The sequence below is a fragment of the Chrysemys picta genome, chromosome 6 (assembly GCF_011386835.1).
Source record: "Chrysemys picta bellii isolate R12L10 chromosome 6, ASM1138683v2, whole genome shotgun sequence".
Classification (NCBI taxonomy): Eukaryota; Metazoa; Chordata; order Testudines; family Emydidae; genus Chrysemys; species Chrysemys picta.
The window spans coordinates 71,898,493-71,920,786 of record NC_088796.1 but is presented as its reverse complement, the minus strand read 5'-3'; the positions used below and the strand labels follow the sequence as shown (position 1 = coordinate 71,920,786).

At 40.1% G+C, this 22,294-nt stretch overlaps 1 protein-coding gene across 3 annotated transcripts in view; it reads left to right on the top strand.

Annotated features, from left to right (window-relative positions):
• Positions 1–20,402, top strand: part of CCDC112 (coiled-coil domain containing 112) — a 30,148-nt gene extending 9,746 nt beyond the window's left edge. For 2 of the 3 annotated variants that reach the window (XM_005300129.5, XM_005300128.4), the window contains exons 2-10: positions 2,099–2,220; positions 10,594–10,715; positions 11,872–11,961; positions 15,343–15,418; positions 16,360–16,750; positions 17,684–18,100; positions 18,923–19,018; positions 20,063–20,181; positions 20,259–20,402. In XM_005300129.5, the coding sequence (XP_005300186.2) occupies positions 10,691–10,715; positions 11,872–11,961; positions 15,343–15,418; positions 16,360–16,750; positions 17,684–18,100; positions 18,923–19,018; positions 20,063–20,181; positions 20,259–20,289 (1,245 nt within the window). In that variant the 5' untranslated portion in view covers positions 2,099–2,220; positions 10,594–10,690 and the 3' untranslated portion in view covers positions 20,290–20,402. Of the gene's footprint in view, positions 1–2,098; positions 2,221–10,593; positions 10,716–11,545; positions 11,750–11,871; positions 11,962–15,342; positions 15,419–16,359; positions 16,751–17,683; positions 18,101–18,922; positions 19,019–20,062; positions 20,182–20,258 lie in introns of all 3 variants that reach the window. The other variant, XM_065550337.1, reaches the window with a different exon arrangement.
• Positions 20,403–22,294: the final 1,892 nt, after the last annotated feature.

Here is a 22,294-nt window from a genome sequence, read left to right as displayed (position 1 = left end):
ATTACATGATGTCATTTTTATAGTTTCTGAAGAGTGGCCTCTTTAAACATATCATGGACATGGCCAAACTACATTTTAAAGTGGTTAAAAAACAAAGCTGCAGTCTAAATAGACATAGAAAATGCTTTGCTTAAAAATCCTATTATGACATAGTTTGGCATAGTACATGCTGGCTGGCCAAACCCTGTTATAATCCACTTTGATTACAGAGTGTAAACTTTTTGCTTGAGCATGGATGCTTTAAATAAACATGGTTAGATAGTGGTCAAGGAGCTGAATTTATTTTAACTTTGTTTGTTTTCAGCTTGTGATGATGCATTAGCATTCCATGCAGATGTTTCATATCGGCATGTAATGTTTGTTATTGATATTTATTTTTATAGCACCAACAATGCATTAAGCAGTTTACAGATCGATATAAGGATAGCATTCCTGCTCCAAGGCACACTCTAAATAGAGAAAATACTGGTGAAGGAAATGGGGGTTGAAAGATTGCAAGCAGAACAAAGCCAGTAAGCAGTCGGTTTAGTACACATCTTATTATTTCCATTTTCCCCCAGTTTGCATTTGTCCAACAGGAAAAAAAGTGGCAACCTTAATAGACAGAGTGAGGGGCATTTCTACCAATGTGATGCTAGTTCAGATGCTCCAATAAATACTCTTTAGCTGGAGTAGTCAGATTAATTCAACTGTGCAGCAGAGGAGACATGTATTCTCCATATATCTTAATAAGCCCCCAGCCAAATAATCTGTTTTCTTCCAGTTGCAGTGGTCATGGGGGTTTGAGTCTCCTCACCCTCCCATTAAGAAGTCATTGACTTTTAAGGACGATTTTTCCTATAGAGAACTCCTAATGCTTGTTAACCAGCTATCTTGTGCTGATTTTAGGTAGATTTAGGCCTTGGCTACACTGGCAATTCACAGCGCTGCACTTGCTGCGCTCAGGGGTGTGACAAAAACACACACCCCTGAGCGCAGCGCTGTAAAGTGCCAGTGTAATCAGCGCCTGCAGCGCTGCACTCTCGCAGCGCTGGCGGCGAGACTACACTCGCGCTTCGCAGCGCTGCTGAGGCCTGAGTCTAAGGGGGCAAAATGCTTATTCAATCACTGATCTTGGAATACTACTGAACCTGCCTATGGTAAGAGCTAAGGGCTCTTTACAACCATTACTCTAATTTAGTCTCACTTAGTCAAGTTGTCTATTAACTTAAATGGGATTACTCACATCAGTGTTTCTCAGTGTTCTTATTTACTAGTATTGCAATAGCACCTACGAGCCCCAGTCACAGACCAAGACCCTATTGTGCTAGGTGCTGTACAAACACAGAACAAAGATAGTCCCCTCCCCAAAGAGTTTACAATCTAAGTGTAAAACAAGAGACAACAAGTGAAACAGATGGGAAGGGGACACCAAGAAACAATGAGACAATGCTGGCCAGCATGATAGACAATGGTCTTAGCACATCAGCAGCCTAACTGTTGTCAACCTTTTAGTAGGCTGAGAGTGAGGATTGCAAAACTGCACACTAAATTACTAGTAGTTATGATATCAAGAATATCCAGGGTTATAACAAAAAATTTGGATGGGCTGTTAAACCTCATGCTTTGGGGTTTAAACCAATCCCCAATGATTGGAGGGATAAAACCAGGAAGAGACCAGGGGAGTGTGGGTGGGTGGAGGGGGGAGAGTATTATTCCACATTTGTGTACTGAGTGATTCTTGCATTTTCCTCTGAAGCATCTGGTACTGGTTGCTATCAGAGAGGATACTAGATGGACCCTGGTCTGATCCAGAGTGGTAGTTCCTATGACAGGCAACTACTGTTTAATTGTAGTGATATAACGTTGTATTATTGTTCGTTTTAAGAGCATATTACAAATACAATTCCCAGTTCACCACTGCATAACTCCAGCTTTACCCTGGTGTAATTCCACTAAAGTCAGTTGAATTACACAACTCAACAGCTGAGTTCAGTGTAAAACTGAAGTAACACAGTGGTAAATCACATCCACAGTATGTATTTGTCTTTTAGCTACTATGTTACTGATAATGAATAACAATAATAATAAAGAATGCCTTCTTTTGTGTTCTCTACAGAGTGACTGCTGTTTCAGTACTCCAGATTCTGGTCAACACTTTCAATTTCAGAACTGGACAGTTAAAGCTGATCAAGCTAAGAAAGCTGAATTCATAAGAACAGCAGAAAAACTAAAAAATCAGTAAGTTAAAGAATATCACCATAAACACATTCTGCATGGTATTGCTGTGGATGACAGGTTTTGAGGTGATTTAAGATTAGTAGTTGTGACTATCAGCAGGGGTTCCAGAACTGTGAGCCTCTGTGTTACCCCTCTCAGCCTCAGCAAGTGAGAGCTTTGCTGCTGCTAAGCTGTGTCTCAGGTTCCGGACACACCAGCTTGTCTGCCTTTCCAGCAAACTCTTCAGGACTCTGCCAGTCCAAACTTTACATAGCAGGTAACAGTCAGTGAACTCCAGTTCCTCAGAGACATCTTTCTATAGTGTACAGCCCCTACATACTGTAACTCACAAAACCATATCAGTTTTGCTGCTCCTTTAAAGAGACAGTACTCAGAAGGTTATTAACTTAAATGGGGTTGGCAAACCCTTTACTCCTATCACAGCACTGAGTTGGAGTATAGTAAAAGTAAAGTAACTTTATTCACAATTAGGTTTAAGTGATACAAAGTATAAGGATAGACATGGTTACAGACAAACTAAAGTAAGGTTTTAGTTTTAGAAGCATATTCTAACTTAACTAACTAGAGTCTTGATTTAAGTAGATTTCTCAACTATAGTCAGTTTCCAGAGACTTTCAAGCCCATTTCAACCCCCCTCTTTTCTCATATGTACAAGAGCTCTATCCTTTTGTAACTGCCCAGTAAAGGATACCAAAATGGCTCTCTGTCCTTGCTTATATCTATCTATCTATATATGTCCACCACGCAGCTGATGCCATGTTAATTTTTGAAGTCTCTTGCCCCCGTCAAGATAGTTAAGAGGATATCTCCCTGTGACACACCAGGATACAGTCCAGCCTAATGATTAGCTGTGTCACCCCTGCCCTCTAACCTGGGGTGCCTTTTATAATGCTTTGCTGCTGTAGCCTCCAGCCTGGACTGCTCACAAACAGTCTCCAACATTCAAGTAACTCCCAGTTATGTCTGTGTGTGTGCTGTAGCCAGCCAGCCATACCTTGGCTCTTACTAGTTTTGGTTATATTGTTGGGTGACCTCAAGACACTTCCAGTCTTAGCTTTTCGCTCAGAATGACCTCTACTGCCCACCCCTCTCCTGGACAATACCAGTTTATATGAAGTCTATTACTTCTTTAGTAGAAATAATATGCACGCAACTTGCCATCCCAAATGGAATTTCCCAGACACTTCAATTTAAACACACTGGATTAGATAAAACAATAAAATAGTTTATTAACTAGAGAGTTAGTTAATAAACAGTATTATTAAGTGAGTACAAGTAACGAGGAATAAAAATTAGAAACCGTTACAAGAAAAATAAAGATAAAACACAACTGCTGCCTAACTTAACAAACTATGATAAAGTCAAAGCAAAGTTTTCTCACCACATGATTTTAGCAGTCTTAGGTTATGTCTATACTTACCTCCGGGTTCGGCGGTAAGCAATCGATCTTCTGGTATCGATTTATCGCATCTTGTCTAGACGCGATAAATCGATCCCGGAAGTGCTCGCCGTCGACACCAGTACTCCTGCTCAGCGAGAGGAGTACGCGGAGTCGACGGGGGAGCCTGCCTGCCACGTGTGGACCCGCGGTAAGTACCTTGTAGTTCGAACTAAGATACTTCGACTTCAGCTATGTTATTCACGTAAGTTAGTGTGAACCAGCCCTTACTGACCAAACTTCTTAGGTCAGGACCGCTTCTCCCAAAATCCAACGAATGCTTCAGGTGCCATGAATGCGATTGGGGGGGAGATCTCGAGGTGTTTATCTATCCTTTTTATAGTTTCAGTCCCCCTCTTGAAAAACATTTCCAGCTAAGATTCAGGAGACAGCCTATGGGGAAGGATGTTCCCCATTGCTTTTCCTCACCTTTTTGAACTTCCTTTATCTCACCATCCTGCTGGATGACTGTTTACTGTATAAATGCAAATTAAGCAGAGCATACATTTCTTTGTCTGAGACAAACCTGTTTGCTAAGTTAGGAACATGTGTTAATAAAACCATACAGTGGAATCTTATATAGTAGAACCTCAGAGTTACGAACTTGAGTTACGAACTGACTGGTCAACCACACACCTCATTTGGAACTGTAAGTGTGCAGCCAGGCAGCAGCAGAGATAAAAGAAGAATGCAAATAGTACTGCTTTAAACATAAACTACTAAAAAAAATAAAGGGAAAGGAAAAAAACCTGACAAGGTAAAGAAACCGTTTCTGTGCTCGTTTTATTTAAATTAAGATTGTTAAAAGCAGCATTTTTCTTCTGCATAATAAAGTTTCAAAGCTGTATTAAGTCAATGTTCAGTTGTAAACTTTTGAAAGAATAACCATAATGTTTTGTTCAGTGTTATAATTCCATTTCATAGTTACAAACAACTTCCATTCCTGAGATGTTTGTAACTCTGAGGTTCTACTGTAACTTCACGTACAATGATGCCACACATATTTTACCAGGATAGTAATGAGCAGAAAATTATGAGTTTTCAAATGGTACATCACCAGGCATACTTTGAGCAATTATTATTACAATAGTGTGTAGGGTGTGGACACACAGGTACGTTCTGTCATACTCCTCCACTTGCTAGTTTATTGACTTTGCCCTTTATGTAAATGTACTTGCATTGCCTCTCCTTGCTCAATTTACACTGGAGACACTTTCAAGCAGGTGGGACCACATTCCTTTGTCTAGGGTGGAGTGATTTCAGCCTTACTTGCCAAACACATTTTAAAAATGTATGTCCAGCACATAGAATAGTAGGACTGGAAGGGACCTCGAGAGGTCTTCTAGTCCAGTTCCCTGCACTCAAGGCAGGACTAAGTATTATCTAGATCATCCCTGACAAGTGTTTCTCTAACCTGCTCTTAAAAATCTCCAATGATGGAGATTCCACAAACCTCCCTAGTCAATTTATTCCAGTGCTTAACCACCCTCACCGGAACTTTTTCCTAATGTCCAGTGTAAACCGCCCTTGCTGCAATTTAAGACCATTGCTTATTGTCCTATCCTCAGAGGTTAAAGAGAACAATTTATCTCCCTCTTCCTTGTAACAACCTTTTATGTACTTGAAAACTGTTATCATGTCCCCCCTCATCCTTCTCCAAATGTGGCACCCAGAACTGGACACAATACTTCAGTTGAGGTCTAATCAGTGTGGAGTGGAAGAATGACTTCTTGTGTTTTGCTTACAACACTCCTGCTAATACATCCCAGAGTGATGTTTGTTTTTTTTGCAAGAGTGTTACATTGTTGACTTGTATTTAGCTGGTGATCCACTATGATCCCTTTCTGCAGTATTCCTTCCTAGGCAGTCATTTCCCATTTTGTATGTGTGCAACTGATTGTTCCTTCCTACGTGGCGTACAGTAGAACTTCAGAGTTATGAACACCAGAGTTACAAACCAACCAGTCAACCACACACATCATTTGGAACCGGAAGTACACAATTAGGCAGCAGCAGAGACACGGGAAAAAAAGCAAATACAGTAGAGTACTGTATTAGAAGTAAACTACTAAAAAAAAAGGGAACGTAGAATTTTTCTTCTACATAGTAAAGCTTTAAAGCTGTATTAAGTCAATGTTCAGTTGTAAACTTTTGAAAGAACAACCATAATGTTTTGTTCGGAATTACGAACATTTCAGTGTTAAAAACAACCTCCATTTCCAAGATGTTAATAACTCTGAGGTTCCACTGTACTTTGCATTTGTCCTTATTAAATTTCATCCTATTTACTTCGGACCATTTCTCCAGTTCGTCCAGATCATTTTGAATTTTAATCCTATCCTCCAAATCACTTGCAACCCCTCCCAGCTTGGCATTGTCCGCTAACTTTATCAGTGTACTCTCTATGCCATTATCTAAGTCACTGAGGAAGATATTGAACAGAACTGGACCCAAAACTGATCCCTGCAGGACCCCACTCGATATGCCCTTCCGGCTTGACTATGAACCACTGATGATTACTCTCTGGGAACGGTTTCCAACCAGTTCTGCACCCACCTTATAGCTCCATCTAGGTTGTATTTTCCTAGTTTGTTTATGAGAAGTTCATGTGAGACAGTATCAAAAGCCTTAGTAAAGTCAAGATATACCACATCTATCACTTCCCCTTTATCCATAAGGCTTGTTACCCTGTCAAAGAAAGCTATTAGGTTGGTTTGACATGATTTGTTCTTGATAAATTCATGCTGACTGTTACTTATCGCTTTTATTTTCTAGGTGTTTGCAAATTGATTTCTTAATTATTTGCTGCATTATCTTTCCGGGTACAGAATTTAAACTGATCAGTCTGTAATTCCCTGGGTTGTCCTTATTTCCCTTTTTATAGATTGGCACTACATTTGCCCTTTTCCAGTCTTCTGGAATCTCACCCATCTTCCATGACTTTTCAAAGATAATCGCTAATGGCTCAGATATTTTCTCAGTAAGCTCCTTGAGTACTCTAGGATGTATTTCATCAGGCCTTGGTGACTAGGAAACATCTAATTTGTCTAAGTAATTTTTAACTTGTTCTTTCCATATTTTAGCCTCTGATCCTACTTGATTTTCACTGGCATTCATTAAGTTAATGTCCAATTTCTACTAAACTTTTTGGTGAAAACTGAAACAAAAAAGACATTTAGCACTTCTGCCATTTCCACATTTTCTGGTATTATTTTCCCCTCTTCATTGAGTAACGGGTCTAACCCTGTCTTTGGCTTCCTCTTGCTTCTACTGTATTTGTAGAATGTTTTCTTGCTACCCATATTTACAATTTTTCATATACTACTGTACATATACCATGCAATAATATTAATGACCAACATGTTACCAGTTTACATATGATATCTTACCAGACACTTTTTTTAATACAGATTATGACAACAGTAAGTTGGAATACAATCAGAATCAGCTGGTCACACCAGCTGAGGCTCATTGCTAGATACCCGGGAACCCTTTGTCCTCTGGGCTTGGGGTGTTCTTAGGGTCAGAGTAGTCAAAAACAATAAGGGGATGCTGTTATTGTTGGAACCCTAAAAGTTGAACTACCTTAACAGAAGCTATATTAAGAAGGTTTAATACTTAGGAATGCTTGTTGATTAATGAGGCTACTAAACAGACATAAAAACCTTCATGAACTATGAGAGAGTTGCCCATTGTTCAAATCCACCAAGGGCCAAATTCTGATCATCTTAATTACACTGAGTAATCCATTACTCCCCAAGTAGTTCCATTGAAATCAAGGTACTAAGGTGCTCCCACTATGAGTAAGGGTTTCAGACTCTGGCTGTAAGTACATTTTGTTACACTACTGACCAATCACAGTAAAGAAACAAAAATTACTTATGGATCTGTGAGACTAACAGATTTATTTGGGCATAAGCTTTTGTGGATAAAAAACCCACTTCTTCAGATGCATTTACCCACGAAAGCTTATGCCCAAATAAATCTGTTAGTCTTCAAAGTGCAACCGGACTCCTTGTTGTTTTTGTGGATACAAATTAACATGGCTACCCTCTGATACCTATGGATCTGTGTATTTAAAAAAAAAAAAAAAAAAGCCACTATCAAAGTTAGCAATTCCGAGCACCTTTAATATCTCTAAAGCATCTCATTTTCACATTCCAATCACACAGTTGTTGTAGAGCAGGGGTCTCAAACACGCGGCCCAGGGGCCGCATGCAGCCCACGGGGTTGTTTTCCGCGGCCCATGAGCTCCTCGCAGCCCCCCCCCCACCGTTTACCAAGAGCAGCTCCAGCCAGACATGCACTAGGGGAAGGGCAGTTCCCTGTTCCCGGCCAATGGGAGCTGCTGGGGGCAGTGCCTGAAGCAACAGCAACACACAGACCCCTGTGCCCCTCCTCCCCCAGGTTCTGGCCACTTCCCAGAGCGGTGCGGGAACAGGCAGGCAGGTGGCCTGCCCTGCCCCCGGAGCATGTCGGGCCGGAGCCCGCCCCCCGAGCCCCTCCAGCAGCCCAATCCCCTGCTGAACCCTGCACCCCTCCTGCAGCCCAACCCCCTGCTGTACCCCACACCCCTCCTGCACCCCACATCCCAACTCCCTGCCCTGAGCCCCACACCCCTCCTGCCCTCCCTGGGGGCAGGAAGGGGGCAGAATTGGGGTGGGGATTTCAGGGAAGGGGTTGGAATGGGGGCAGGGCCTCATGGAAGGGGTGGAGTGGGGGCGGGGCCAAGGGTGGTCCTCGGCCAATGTACTAGTCCTCATGTGGCCCTCGTGGTCATTTTAGTTTGAGACCCCTGTTGTAGAGGCATTGGGAGCACATTACTTTGGAGCAAATCTGTCCATCTACATTATAGCTCCACCTATGTATGGAACTACATTAGTGCAGCTCATCCTCCCTGCTGTCTTCCAGCATGCTGTGCTCAGCCTTTCAGTGATAGCTCTTTGTAAGGGTTGCTGGCACTGCACTATGCACCTAGATCAGTTCTCATACATTTTTAAAGTGTGAACTGCAGTCTTAGTCAACAAGATAATTTCTTTATTATCTCTGCCCTTGTTCAAGTTTACTTGGAACATCTCCCCTACTGTTCATGATCAAATAACAACCTTGTGGCAACTATATCAATTTGTCACATAGACAAGTAATAATGGGGAGGTATTTAATGTATTTTTAGCTTCTTTTAATGTGATCCAGCAGGAGGACATGAAAAGAACTGTCACTGTAAAACCAGACAGCTGACTCTGAAAGCATTCCAAGGACTTTATTTGTCTACAGAATTTGGGAACTGCTAGATGACAACCATGTTAATTTATTTTTAATCTAGTCTCCTGCAGACTAGAATTCATGTCCCAAAATGTATTTCAGTTTACCCCTGTGTTCTTTTTTCTTGGTTTAATCCGGGCATTTCCTCAGAAAACATCCATTCTCTCCTTTTCATTTGCCCAAGAACAGTATAAATGTTTTTTAGCAGGTTTTAGCTTTGCTGGGGAAACATCAGGAAAACTAAATAGGTTGCTGAACACAAATAATATTCTGTTATTGTTTTTAAATTAAATATTAAACACCAAACATAAAATATAAATGGAGCCCTGCAGGAATAGATTCCTTTGGCTCTATTATTTACAAAAACAGAAAAACAAAGTTAGAAAATAATAACACTACAACTTAAAGATATCAACTGAAAAAAATAAAAACCTTGAAACAAACATACATTACTGTAGCCACTTATACTAATTAATCTGGCCTGGGATTTGCAGCATTATCTGGGAGCAGTTTTATCAACAGCTTCGAGGCAGTAGACTTCCCCACCTCTAACTATACCTTAAATCCAAGCTTGCTATTTGCTTATGCTCAACCAACCACTGGTTTCCTTCCCTTCTATCCCCCCAGAGGACTGGTAAAATCCCTGACGTAGGTCTAATTATTGTATTTGTGCAACCCCCATCACTGTAGTAGCTCAGCACCTCCCAACTTTAATATATTTATCCTCACAACCCCCAAGTAAGGTAGGGAAATAGTGGTATCCCCATTTTACAAATTGGGAACTGAGGAATAGAGAAGCTAAATGGTTTGCCAGGGTCACACAGGGAATCCATGGTATAGCAGGAAATTGAACCCAGGTCTCCCAGTTCTTCGGCTAGTGCCCTAACCACTGGATCATCATGGCAGGGAATGTCAGAGGGGAGAGGGGGAAACTGGTTGGGCTCCTACATATGTAATGAGTTTCATCTGGTTCTAAAAATGCTTAGCCACACCCCTATGAGGTAGATTATGGATAAGTAAGACAACTTCATCTACCACTGAAGTGTGGCCACTTCTGAGGAAGAAAGTGGCATCTAACAGTTCATCGTCTATAAGGCTCATCTGATGCAGTATCTTGAGTGTAAAGAAAGTACCATAGTTATAAATTGAGGGAGAAAGTGAGACAGTTCTAAAGGATGTGAAGGACCCCAAGCCCATTAGAAATAAAATTATCATTTAGAATGATCTGTTGACGCAAAGAGCAGAATTGTACATCTGTCTGCCTTTGCTGAGTACCAGATTTCTGATTACTTCTGTCAGACTTACTGTGTGGCCTGCACTAAGCATAAATCTTGGAAAGGATGTTTCTGATTTTTTTAATTTATTGACATTTACCAACATTTACTGATAAAAATCTAATCCTTCCAAGTGATAACACACTAGTTACATGATAAATTGAAAGCAGGTATTCTGATTAATATTCCCTGTATTAAAGCCCAGTTTTTAAATTCTGTAATGATGCACTTGTCCGCAGCACTTAATGAAACTAACTTATTCAATCAAAAATAATGACCACTAATTAGAGTTAGTCTAAGTAATTTCTAAGTGGTAATGACTGTGAATTTATATTTTTAATTATTTTTCAAGTGATTTTAAAATGTGGTTTCAAAGCCAAGCAACATTTTTTTCCCCAGACTTGTGAATATAGAAAAAGACAAAAATGGTCATCTCTACAGCAAGAAGAGTGATTTCAGGGTGGAATACAGCATACTGGAAGAACTGGAACATAAAATGACTAACAACAGGAAAGCTGACAGTAGGATATTTGTTCCTTTCCTTGTCCACACTCACTCACTTAACTGGTGTATAAGCTCATAGAACAAAGCAAATTCTGATACTCGCCCATGAAAGTATTTTTGCTACTGTATATGTACTGTTTATAAGAGAGAGTGCACTATAAAAAGAACAGTATTGTGGAAGAATTAAAAATTATGAACCTAAACATAACAAGATTTAATGTAGCTTAGTTATTGTACAATAAACTTATGACAGCACCACAAAATAATCAAGGATTCTCTGTGTCTCCCACACTGATCACTTAAAAAAAGTAGATCTTTGAATATTTCAGTGTCTGGATTTGCAGAAGCATTGGAAGTGGGTCCTAGAGAATCCAGGCATTGAAATGTCCAGTTATGTATTCCAGGGCTGGTAAGGATAGATGACAGCATGAGAAGGTATGTTGGTTGCAGGGAGGACTGCAGAAGTTGGTTAACACTTTGAATGTGCCTGAAATAGAGGGTAGTACACTCAATATTGAGAAAAGACCTGATGTGTCGTTCAGGGAAGTTGACACCATCATTGGAGATAGGCATTTTCAAAAAGTCCCCAAACACAATATCTTTAAATTATTTTCTGCACTCCCAAAGATATGCTAGGTACCTCACAAAATAAGTAGACACATTACATATTCTGAAGAGCATACAAACTAACATGACCTAACATGTTAGCGTCCTACTAAACACACAAAGCAGGGAAAGGAAGGGCAAAGATAGCAATAAGATCATATTACTCAGTAAAGTTAGTACACATTTTGATGGTGCTGTTTTGTTTGTTAAGGATAGCTATTCTTTCCTCCACGTTTTATAGGCCTTATGACAGAGGTGAGTAGGAGGAATTTGAATGGGGCAAGGGAAGTGGCTAGAGTCAGAATTGGTGTTCCCAGCACAAGGGGCAGCAAGAAAGCATGGATGGCGCTGCTTCTATGAGAAGATGATGAAGACGGTATCAATACTGGCATTTTTGCTGGCATCATTGTTGGAATGGGAAGTTGTGTCAGAGAAGACATGAAAGGTGACCAGACCAGAGATGTCGGGGCTGAATGACTTAGAGGTTTGAGGGTAAAGGCAAGAAATTTCAATTTGATGTACAATTAGACTTTTAACATGACTGACTAACTTATTTTTCTTCCAAAGAAGCAAAAATCCAGCAACAACTAGCAAAAATACACAATAATGTTAAGAGACTTCAACGACAATTGAAAGATGTGAAGCCTACACCGGAATGTAAGTCTTGTTGATGGAGTTTGAAATACTTGCCTTTTATAGACAAAAGTTCAATTTTCTTGGATAATTGTCTTGCAGGGAAGGTCTCTGCTTATGCCATCAGTGCAGGCTCTGGATGTCCTTTCTCCAGTCTGCCTATCCTTCTGTGAATCTAAGAAAGGAGGGGAGTGTCAGGAAAGGCTGGAGGCTCCCTGAGATCATCTTTAGAGTGGAACCCCTTATTTTCTGTTGGCACTGGCCTGGGACCCTGGAGCCTATTGGGGGTGTGGTACCTTCTGTGCTGAAGTCCATGTCCTTCTGCTTGAATTGTACTGTAATGCCAAGTGCAATGAATATATTTTTGGGATTTAGATACAGTCGTATGCCTCTCTTCCATCAGATGGCTGAGGACGTTGAGCAAGGGCCATAGGGAATTACATTTTCAGGCCATCTGAACCAATATAAACTGGAATATTCTGTTGATAATAAAGCACACTTTGGGGATTAGATGAGTTGAAACACTTGGGGCACTGGTAATCAGAGAGACATGCATTTGTAGCTTACTAGTTCAAAAGTAGCCCAGGTTAGAGACCGAGATCTGTCACCAGCTCAAGGTTATGTAGTGCTTACATTCATTATGTTGTTGATCTGACCCAATTTCTATCTGCAAATGTCTGCATCTACCTTGGCCTCTCTGCTAAACTGTCAACAAGGATGCCAAGGATTGAAAAAACAAGAAGCTGAATGAAGGCCTTGTCTGATGAGAAATTGTACCAATTTAACTGACTGGTTTTTAAAAACAAAGCTAGTTAAATCGGTGAACTCCCTTGTGTCCACAGGGGATTGCACCATATTTAACTAACCACTTTTTAATTGTTTTACTATAGTTAAGAATATAAGAACAGTCATATTGGGTCAAACCAATGGTCTGTCTAGTCCAGTATTCTGTCTTCTGACAGTGGCCAATGCCAGGTGCTTCACAGGGAATGACCAGAACCGATAATCATCAAGTGATCTGTCCTCTGTTGCCCATTCCCAGCTTCTGGCAAACAAAGGCTAGAGACACTTCAAGAGCATGGTTTTGTATCCCTGCCCATCCTGGCTAATAGCCATTGATGGATCTATCCTCCATGAACTTATAGTCTGGGCCTTCACAATATCTTCTAGCAAAGAGTTCCACAGGTTGACTGTGCGTTGTGTGAAAAAATACTATCCTATAACTTTCTTATTAGACAAAGCCTAAGAGACTCACCCCTAGAGATTCTCTCTCCAAATCAAGACTGAGGCACATTGGCAGGGTGACATGAGATAACTGGTTCTTATGTTGGGAATCATTTAAAGATAATACAGAATGGGCCACTCTTACTCTGAAATAAGTGTATCCACACAAGGGTTTCCACTGGGTTAACTAAATCAGTTACTCCTGATGGAATTATGAGCCAAAAATTAAAAATTATGCGCACAATATTTTAAAATTCTGCAAATTTTGTCAATAAATAAATGTGGCTCCAGCATGGCAGTGGGGAGCACAGGCCATTGGCTGCATTGAGGTGGAAGATCACCATGAAGCCCCCACCTTCCCCAGTACAGGGACTTGGCAATGAGGCTGCACCTGACCCTGACACAGTGCAAGAAACACCCCAGGGCCCTGCCCCTCTGTGCCAGGCACATCAGGTGTGGGTGAACAGGCTCAGCTCAGCAGGATCCAAGTGTGAAGGGGCTTAGTGTGGGGGGGATCCAAGTTTGGGGTGAGAGGTTTCTGTGGGGCAATCTGGGTGTGGGCAGCTCAGTGGGAGATCTGGATGCACAGGGGCTCATTGTGGGGGTTCTGGGTGCAGGGGCAATGGGACTCTGCAGGGGATCAAGGTAATGGTGGTTGGGCTCAGCGGGGGGGTGTGGGGAGATGGGGCTTGGTGGGGAGGTCTGGGTCTGGCAATTTGGGCAGGGAGTCCGGGTGCTCGGGGAGCGGGGCTTGATGGGGTGTGGGTCCAGGTGCAGCTGGTTGGGGCTCAGTGGGGTGGGGCTCTGCATGTGTGGGGCTTGTCGGAAGGGTCCAGGTGTAGGGGGGTATGGTATGTCAGGATGAGGGTTCGATGGGCTTGCTTAATGGGGGAGCCCCAGCTGCTGCCAAGGGGATGCCGCATGCCAGGATCCTCTTCCCCCGTAATTCCCCTATCCCCTTTTCTTCTCCATCCCCTTCCCCTCACTCCCACATTCCCCTCCCCCTACCCTATTTCACCTCCTTTCCTTCCCCACTGCCTCCTCCACTCAGCCCCCTTCCCTCATTTCCTCCACCCCCACTTACCCAGCCCCACTGTGGGAACTCACTATTCCACAGAAAATAGGAAGGCTCCCAGAACACAGAAGGGGAGCACAACTGGCACTAGGACCCAGGAGGTTGTGTTCAGCTGCAGAGTCAGTGGAACCTGAGACCAGACCGGAGCTGGGCAGCTCTGCTTTTGCAGAAATGAGGAGGGCAGTGGCATGTAACCCCATGTGCCCCCCCATGCCTCGCCTCTGTTTGGGGGGAAATCCCCCCCACCCCCAAAAGCTGCACACATGGGAAGCATGCCGGCAGACCTGTATACCTGCTAGGAGTCCCACTGACTTCACCTGATACTGACATATCTCCACTCTTCAAGACTCCATGAGATTGTAAGGGCTCATCCTTGCACATCCTGTTGCAGGACTGAAAACAAAGGCTCTCAGTCACATTCTTTTCACCAGCATTAAGTTTCCTGGTAGAGAAGGATGAAGAGGAATAAAAGCATTTCTACTCAGAATAGAATACAATACAAATAAAGAATTCCCTTGTATCATCAGTTATTTATTAATTCATTATTGTAGCATATTTTATTTCAGGAAATCCAATTTTACCTATATCCATATTTGTCAACTAATTTAGTAAAAGCTTATTTTGCCTATTGGGGATGTGTATGAAGTAGAGGCTGTATGGGATGTATATGTTTTAAATAGAAACTGCCTGCTTTGCTATATATCTTTATTCTTCATGTTAGTTTATTAAGAAATGTCACATTTTCTTGTGTCTAGCACAGGGGTTGGCAACCTGCGGCTCCAGAGCCAGATGTAGCTCTTTGGCTGCCCCATTGTGGGCAGCTGTTTCTTGAGGAAGTGCAAGGTACAGTCTCTGTCCATTAGGCGTTTATCACAGGTGGCTCACAGCCCGGCGGCACAGCAGGGCTCTGGCCCCACGCCGCTGCCAGAAGTGGCTGGCTGCTGGCATGTCTCTGCATGCCCCTTGGGGGGAGGGAGACAGCGGGTCTCCATGCAATGCCCGCAAGCTGTTCTTCTTTGAAAGGTTGCCGACCCCTGGTTTAGTATATAAAAGCTATATTCAGCTATAGGGAAAGTGACATTTACTCCTCTTTCTGGTTTTTGTAGTCGTTGAAAAGCTCAGGGAAATGATGGAAGAAGCTGAAAATGCAATAAATGGTTTTAAAGAAGAACAGCGACTAATGTAAGTTTCTACATGCTTTTATAGTCTCGAGAGAACTGAAATCAGTCACACAAAACCAAAATAAAATATAACATAAATGTATGGTATAAATCACTCTTCCTTTTTTCCATTCTGTTTCTTTTTCTGTAATGAATAATTTATGTAAACATATATTCAAAGCAAACTTTTATGACTAGATTACCTATAGTAGTATCATTCAATAACCATATGATTATGGTGAAGGCATTCCAATAGTGGGGGTCTGGATTAGATTAAACTGATTTTTAAAGGCACATTTTTTTTCTTTTCTCTCTCCCTGTCCTCCCAATGATAGCAATATAGGAAAGGAGTATGGTTGTTTGGGTGCCCTACCTCTGCATTTCCATCAAGTTCTCTTTTAAGAGTAAACTTAACTCTGACTTTCCTGGGTTTATAATGCTTAGTTTGGGGATAATTACAAAATTTCTGTACAGTAGAACATCAGAGTTATGAACACCAGAATTACAAACTGACCAGTCAACCATACACCTCATTTGAAACCGGAAGTAGACAATCAGGTAACAGCAGAGACACTCCCTTCCCCCTCCCCAAAAAAGCAAATACAGTACAGTACTGTGTTAAATGTAAACTACTAAAAAAAGGGGAAAGCATTTTTCTTCTGCATACTAAAGTTTCAAAGCTGTATTAAATCAATGTTCAGTTGTAAACTTGAAAGAACAACCATGATGTTTTGTTCACTGTTACGAATAACCTCCATTCCCAAGGTGTTTGTAACTCAGAGGTTCTACTGTAATTTATTTTACCCTAACTTAGTGATACTTAATCTGAACTTTAGCCCCACTTTAACATAGTTTTTGTCTGGGAATTAAATAATCACAAAGTCTGTTTCAGGTGAACTCACGGGTATTGTCTGATCTTTTATTTAAAAGTCAATGTGTGTTTATGTTGGTTTTTTTACTTAGATATGAAGAGCTTATGAAGGAGGAGAAGATTTCTACTAATGAGCTCAGTGCCTTACAGAAAAAAATTGACACATGGGCACTGGGTAGTTCAGCCATAGAAAGAGTTTTCAGGTTACCATCAGGCAAGGTTCCAGTAGACAAAACACTGCAAAATCATCTACCTGAAGAAGTAGTAGAATTTGAAAGGTTCCTTCAGCAAACAGGAGGACGACAAGGAGGCTGGGATGATTATGATCATCAACACTTTTTGAAAGTATGGACAAAACATAAAGGAAAGCCATCCTATATAGAAGAAGCCCTTGAGTATCTCTCTGGAAGAACAAAAGAGGATATTCAACAGCATGAGACATGGTATCAAGAATTTCTGATTTTAGAGGAAAGAAAAAAAGAGGTAAGAGAGTTTTAAGATTCAAAGTATGTTTGTATTTTAAACAAATGTATTTCTTAAAAGCCACACACACTTTTCACCCTCTTCCATCAAGCTGTGATGGCAGACATAGTTTTTTTCCTACAGAAAACTAGTTCTCTTTAAAATTTTCACTTTGCTGGTATTGTTCTAAGGAATGATCAGCAGATGATGCTCTAAGCACACGTTGGAGTGTTGTGTGCAGTAGCTGAGCATATTACAATGATTATTAATCATGTTTGTTGTAGTCATACCTAAGAACCAACCAAGAATGGGGCCCCATTGTGCTAGACACTGTACAGATTAGTAGATAGTCTCAGCCCCAAAGAGCTTTCAGTCTAAATAGACAAGACAGATATGTGGGGGGAGGATGGGGAGAGAAGAACTAGAACAGTTGCAACACACCTTGGCTCCAATGGTTCTGAAAATAGAAATTTGGAGGAGGGTCCTGGACCTGGGTCTCCTTCGTGGTAATAGGTTAGCTGGCATAAACATTGATATTTTTTAAGCAAAAAGTTTGGTTTTACTGTTCATATATGTGTGTGTGAGATAATATAAAAATAATTGAAAAATGTTTGCACAGTGAAAGCATCTGATTTGTTAATTAATGAGCCTAATAATCATTCTGCAGCAATGTGGATGCCATAAAACTTTACATATTCAAATTATTGAAGATATTAAACTTCAAACACTGTGAGATAGGTAGATAAATAGTTGTTTCCATTTTACATGTGGGGAAACTAAGAGATAGTAAGCTACTTGCCAAGGTGAAAAAGCATCTATGTCTGGAGTTCCTACCTCCTAGTCTTGTTCTTAGATCACACCTTTCTGTCCACTGAGTCTCTCCTTTGGAAATAATTATCTTGGAAGAGTAAGATTTTATAAGAATAAGATTTTTTTCTTACTGTTCTCGTGCAGTCTATTGAAAAGTGGAAAATGAAGAAGCAACAAGAAAAACAAGAAATCTTAAAGCAAAAGCAGAAGTCAGAGAAAATGCTCAAAACAGAAAATCTTCAACAAGAAGCAGCTCAGAAGCAAAAAGCAGAGAAGGAAAGGAAAAAGCAACAAGCAGCTGTCGAAGCGTGGAAAAGACATAAAGACATAGAATTTGCAATGAAACAAGCATCTCGACTGAAAGAGGAAGAAGAGAGGGAGAAAAAGCAGCAGAAGGAACGCCAGCGCCAGTTCCAACTGAAGCTACTGCTAGAAAAGTACACTCGGCAGAAGGAGGAACAGGAGGCGCTCCAAAGACTTGAAAAGGAGAAGAGGGAGGAGGCTGAAAGGGAAGAGAGGAAGAGAATTGCTGCCGAAGAAATTTCTAAGTTTCAAGAGCGAGTGAGTAGTCACATCCCTCATTCGTGTTTCAAATCTTCTGGATGTGTGGTACAAAGTAGACATAGTATTAGAATGTGGAAGACTAGGGAGTTAATTATCAAGAACAATTATTTCAACTTTAAGAGCTATTTTTGATTCACAAACTACATCTGTATGAAGATAGCTCTGTCTGTGTCTTGGGAACAGCTCATCATTTTGTCTAAAATAATGTTCTGTTGCTTTTCCTCAGTGTTCCAATTCAGCAAGATACTTGAGCACATGTTAAAGTACAAGAGTACTCCTGTTAACTTCAGTGGGACTAGTTAACTGTTTAAAGTTAGGTATATGCTTGAGTATATTCCCGAATTGGGGCCTAGGTGGGGGACCAGTCCATTGCCAATATTTGTTTTAATTACCATTTGTTTACAAAAAATGGAAATTAAATCTTGCAAATATATAGCAGTACAATATCAAGGGTTTGTTTCCAAAAGGTAAATTTTAGAAACTGGCCCGTGTAATTTAATTGTGTGCTTTGATTTTTTTCTCTGTACTCTACCTGTGGCACACAAAGTTCCGAGTCCTGAGGACTGAAATGCTTTAGTCTTAACTACAATAATTAGGTTCCCTAGAATGGTATCTGGGTGAAATGTAATAGCCTACGTTATACAGGTCTGATTGGATTTATCAAAAGGTAACTTCTGTGCTTAAACAATATGAAATCTAGGACACATTTGGTTTCTAAAGCATTCAAAATAAATTCTGATTATATGAAAAGCCTATTGGTGCTTTATTCTTTTTGATTCCCAAAAGTGCTCAATATTTCATCCATGGTATATTTTCCAGGATCTTCATAAACTTGAAGTAAAGATTCTAGAAAAGCAGGCAAAAGAGGAGGAAAAAATAGAAAAAGAAAAAAGACTGGCAAAGTTAAGAGAGAAGGTAACTAACATATTTACTGAATTGATTGAATTGATATAATCTGATGAAACATATCTTCAAGCAAAGGGACAAAGTGGGTGAGATACCAGTAAAAAAAAAAAAGTGTTGTTATCCGGCACTTTATCAACCAGATAGCTCTATTAACTGGCATTTCTGATATCTCCCAATATCAATGTTCAATCTAGTAACCGGGACTAGTATACTGCCCAGGAGGTTATGCAGTTGCACATTCTGCACTCCTCTTTTATGCAAAAGAGGTAGAAGACAAGTAAGCAAGTTATATCAGGGATTTATTCAAAAAAGCAGCTTCTAGGGTGTGTTATAAGGTCATTACAGATTCAGCCCAATCTCCTACACCTTCTACATCTACAATGATAATAGGGTCATTATTATCAACATCAGAGGCACTGCAAGGTCCTGAAGTGCCTTCTTAATCATCAAAGAAAGATTAAATTATATTCTGTATTGTTTTAGTGTTAAGTGTATTTTTAGTAATCCCGGTGTATGCCATGTGCTGCCCATAGTGATATGTAGTGTCATATGATAACCTACTGTATAGAAAACTTAACCTGTATACACCTAAGTCCTTCAAGAAACCAACCATTCTGCAGTGCAGTACTACTACTGGATTGGTGAGTACCTGTATACTATTTTATACCTTATTCATTTTATTGTGTTCTAATTCTTTGAAAATTGGTATTCCATTGGTAATTATAACTTTCAGTTAACTGGAATTTTTGACTAACCGGCACCCCTCCATTCCCCCTATATGCCGGATAACAAAGCTTTTACTGTAATATCTTTTATTGGACAAACTTTAGAAGTTTGTCCAATAAAAGATACATCTCACACACCTTGTCTGTCTAATATCCTGGGACAGACAGGACTACAACTACACTGCATGCACTAAGCAAAGGGGCATTTAATTGTTCCTTCATTTAGCCTGAATGGGAGGCAGCTGTCACACCCAACAGCTTCAAAAGTTGGTGTGACTGCCCAACCTCTCTTCCCCGCTCTCCCTGCATAACAATATATTATTGACAGGTTGAAGTTCACGTAACCAGAGACCCATCTAGACTGTACAAACCTACCAAGGGTTGGGAGGAACACACAAAAGAGATTGGACCAACAGATGTGCAGCCACTTTTACATATTCCACATAGGTAAGAAAAAGACTTAGCTTTATATATTTTTAAAATACACTCAATGACCAGCTATTCATCCTTATTTTTCCCCATAGGGCTATCCCAACCTGGAGACAAGGGTTATAGCTGAACATCTGCATATATGAGAAGATGAATTACATACAAATAAAGTGACCAACTGGGTCCTTAGAAATTTTCATAAAACTTTTTTATGTAATAAAGAATATTGTGTATTATTACATGGGTTTCAAGTTCTGACCATTTAATTTTTTGTCATGTTAGCAGTGTATTCATTATGGTATGTATTTGATAACTGGCATATCATCCACAATTCCATAAATTTGAAAATGAAATAACAATATAAAAAGGTGACTGTAGATGTCATGGAACAACAATCAATTATATCAAAATTGCCATTCTTACACGTTATTCTAGACCCTAGACCATATATAATATAGTCACTTGGGGAAACAATGGAAGAAATAGTATTTTTAACTGACAAAAATGCTTGGTGTCAGTTCCTTCATGTTTTCTCCTACATATGCTGCATCCATAGTTAGCAACTTTTAAAAGATTGGGTTTTTTTTAATATTTGAAGAAATAAAATGTCTCACAATTTAGATGGCGTGATAATAGAATGACTAATCTATGCTGCAAACTTAATATGACTTGGATAAGGAATACTACGCTATTTGGCAAAATAAATATTTATTTTGTTTAGTTCTTGTTTTAGTAATGCTATTTTGGTTATGTGTAGTGCCTTTCATCCAAGAATCTCAAAATGCCTTACAAATGGTAGGTGTTATCTCCATTTTATAGAAGGGGAAGTTGAAGAGCAGGGCAAGTGACTTGACCTGAGCCACAATGCTAGTTAATGCTGAAGCTGGGAATAGATCTTTGGTTTCCCATTGAAGTCAGTGGGAATTGTCCATTGCTCAGCACTTCTTTAAAAAAGAATTAGGCTGTTTAGGTGCCTACATATGAAGTTAGATTCATAACTGTAGGAGCTCAGTTTTTTAAATCTTGCTCAAATCACTTTCTTACCTCTCATTCCCTTCTGCTGCACTAGTCCCATCATGATCAATGTTTGGCTTTCCTTCTTTGATGGTAAATCATACCCTACGCCTTTATAAGCTTCCTTTTAGTACCCTGGCCCTTTATTTAGTCTTCCTATTAATCACTAGTCATCTACAATCTGAACCAGACTCTTTATTTGACTGGGAACATAGTAATTTATTCTCTGTATAAGATATGAGTAGCTGATATAGCCTTTTAAATCATAGGCTTTTACAGTGATTCAAATCCTATAAATAAGATAAGGCAATTCATATATATAATATGATATCCCACTTTGCAATCTAAAAGAACTTCAGCTACTATTTTTCATCAATAAAATTTAAAAATTCCCTTTGTAAGATGGGAAACTTGTAGAAGATGTTTTCCTTGACACTGCCTGCATTCATTCCTTACTCACACAAAAACTGGAAATCACCTCTGAAAACCTCTGTTTTTCATTTGATTTATACTGTACCATACCAAAATAGATTTTTTTAAAATGCCTTGTATTCTCCTATTTCAACAGTTTGATGACTTTCTCCCTTCCTAAAGACAAATTAGGTAAACAGTTGAATAAAACCAAGTTCACAATAGGAGGTCATTTTTTTAGGACCTGAATATAAAAAGAAAATGACACATGGTATGTAGCCTTATATTCTATATCCAGCATCAATGCAGTTATAAGCATTGACTGAATACTCACAACTGGATCAGACCTGGGAGATACCTTCCCATTATGCGTCTCCAGAGGGGTAAGAAAAAGCTCTGACAAAGAACATCTAGAAAACCTTACTTGCTCAGGATCGATCTTTAGATGTATTAATGTACTTGCACTATTGCAAACAAATGATGTCACTGCTATTATTGGACCTTAGCTAAAATTAGCTCAAGCAATTTGGGGCTGTATTCTGCTTTCTTCAAGCTTTTTCCCCTTATCTCACTTTGCCGTATTTTTCTGTAGCTACTGGACAGTGCATTTCTAACCAATTATTTACTGCACCTGGTGCCCAATTAACATTTTGTCTTTATTGCTATTGGTTAGCCCAAACCTTAAATAAGATAATACTGTTATTTC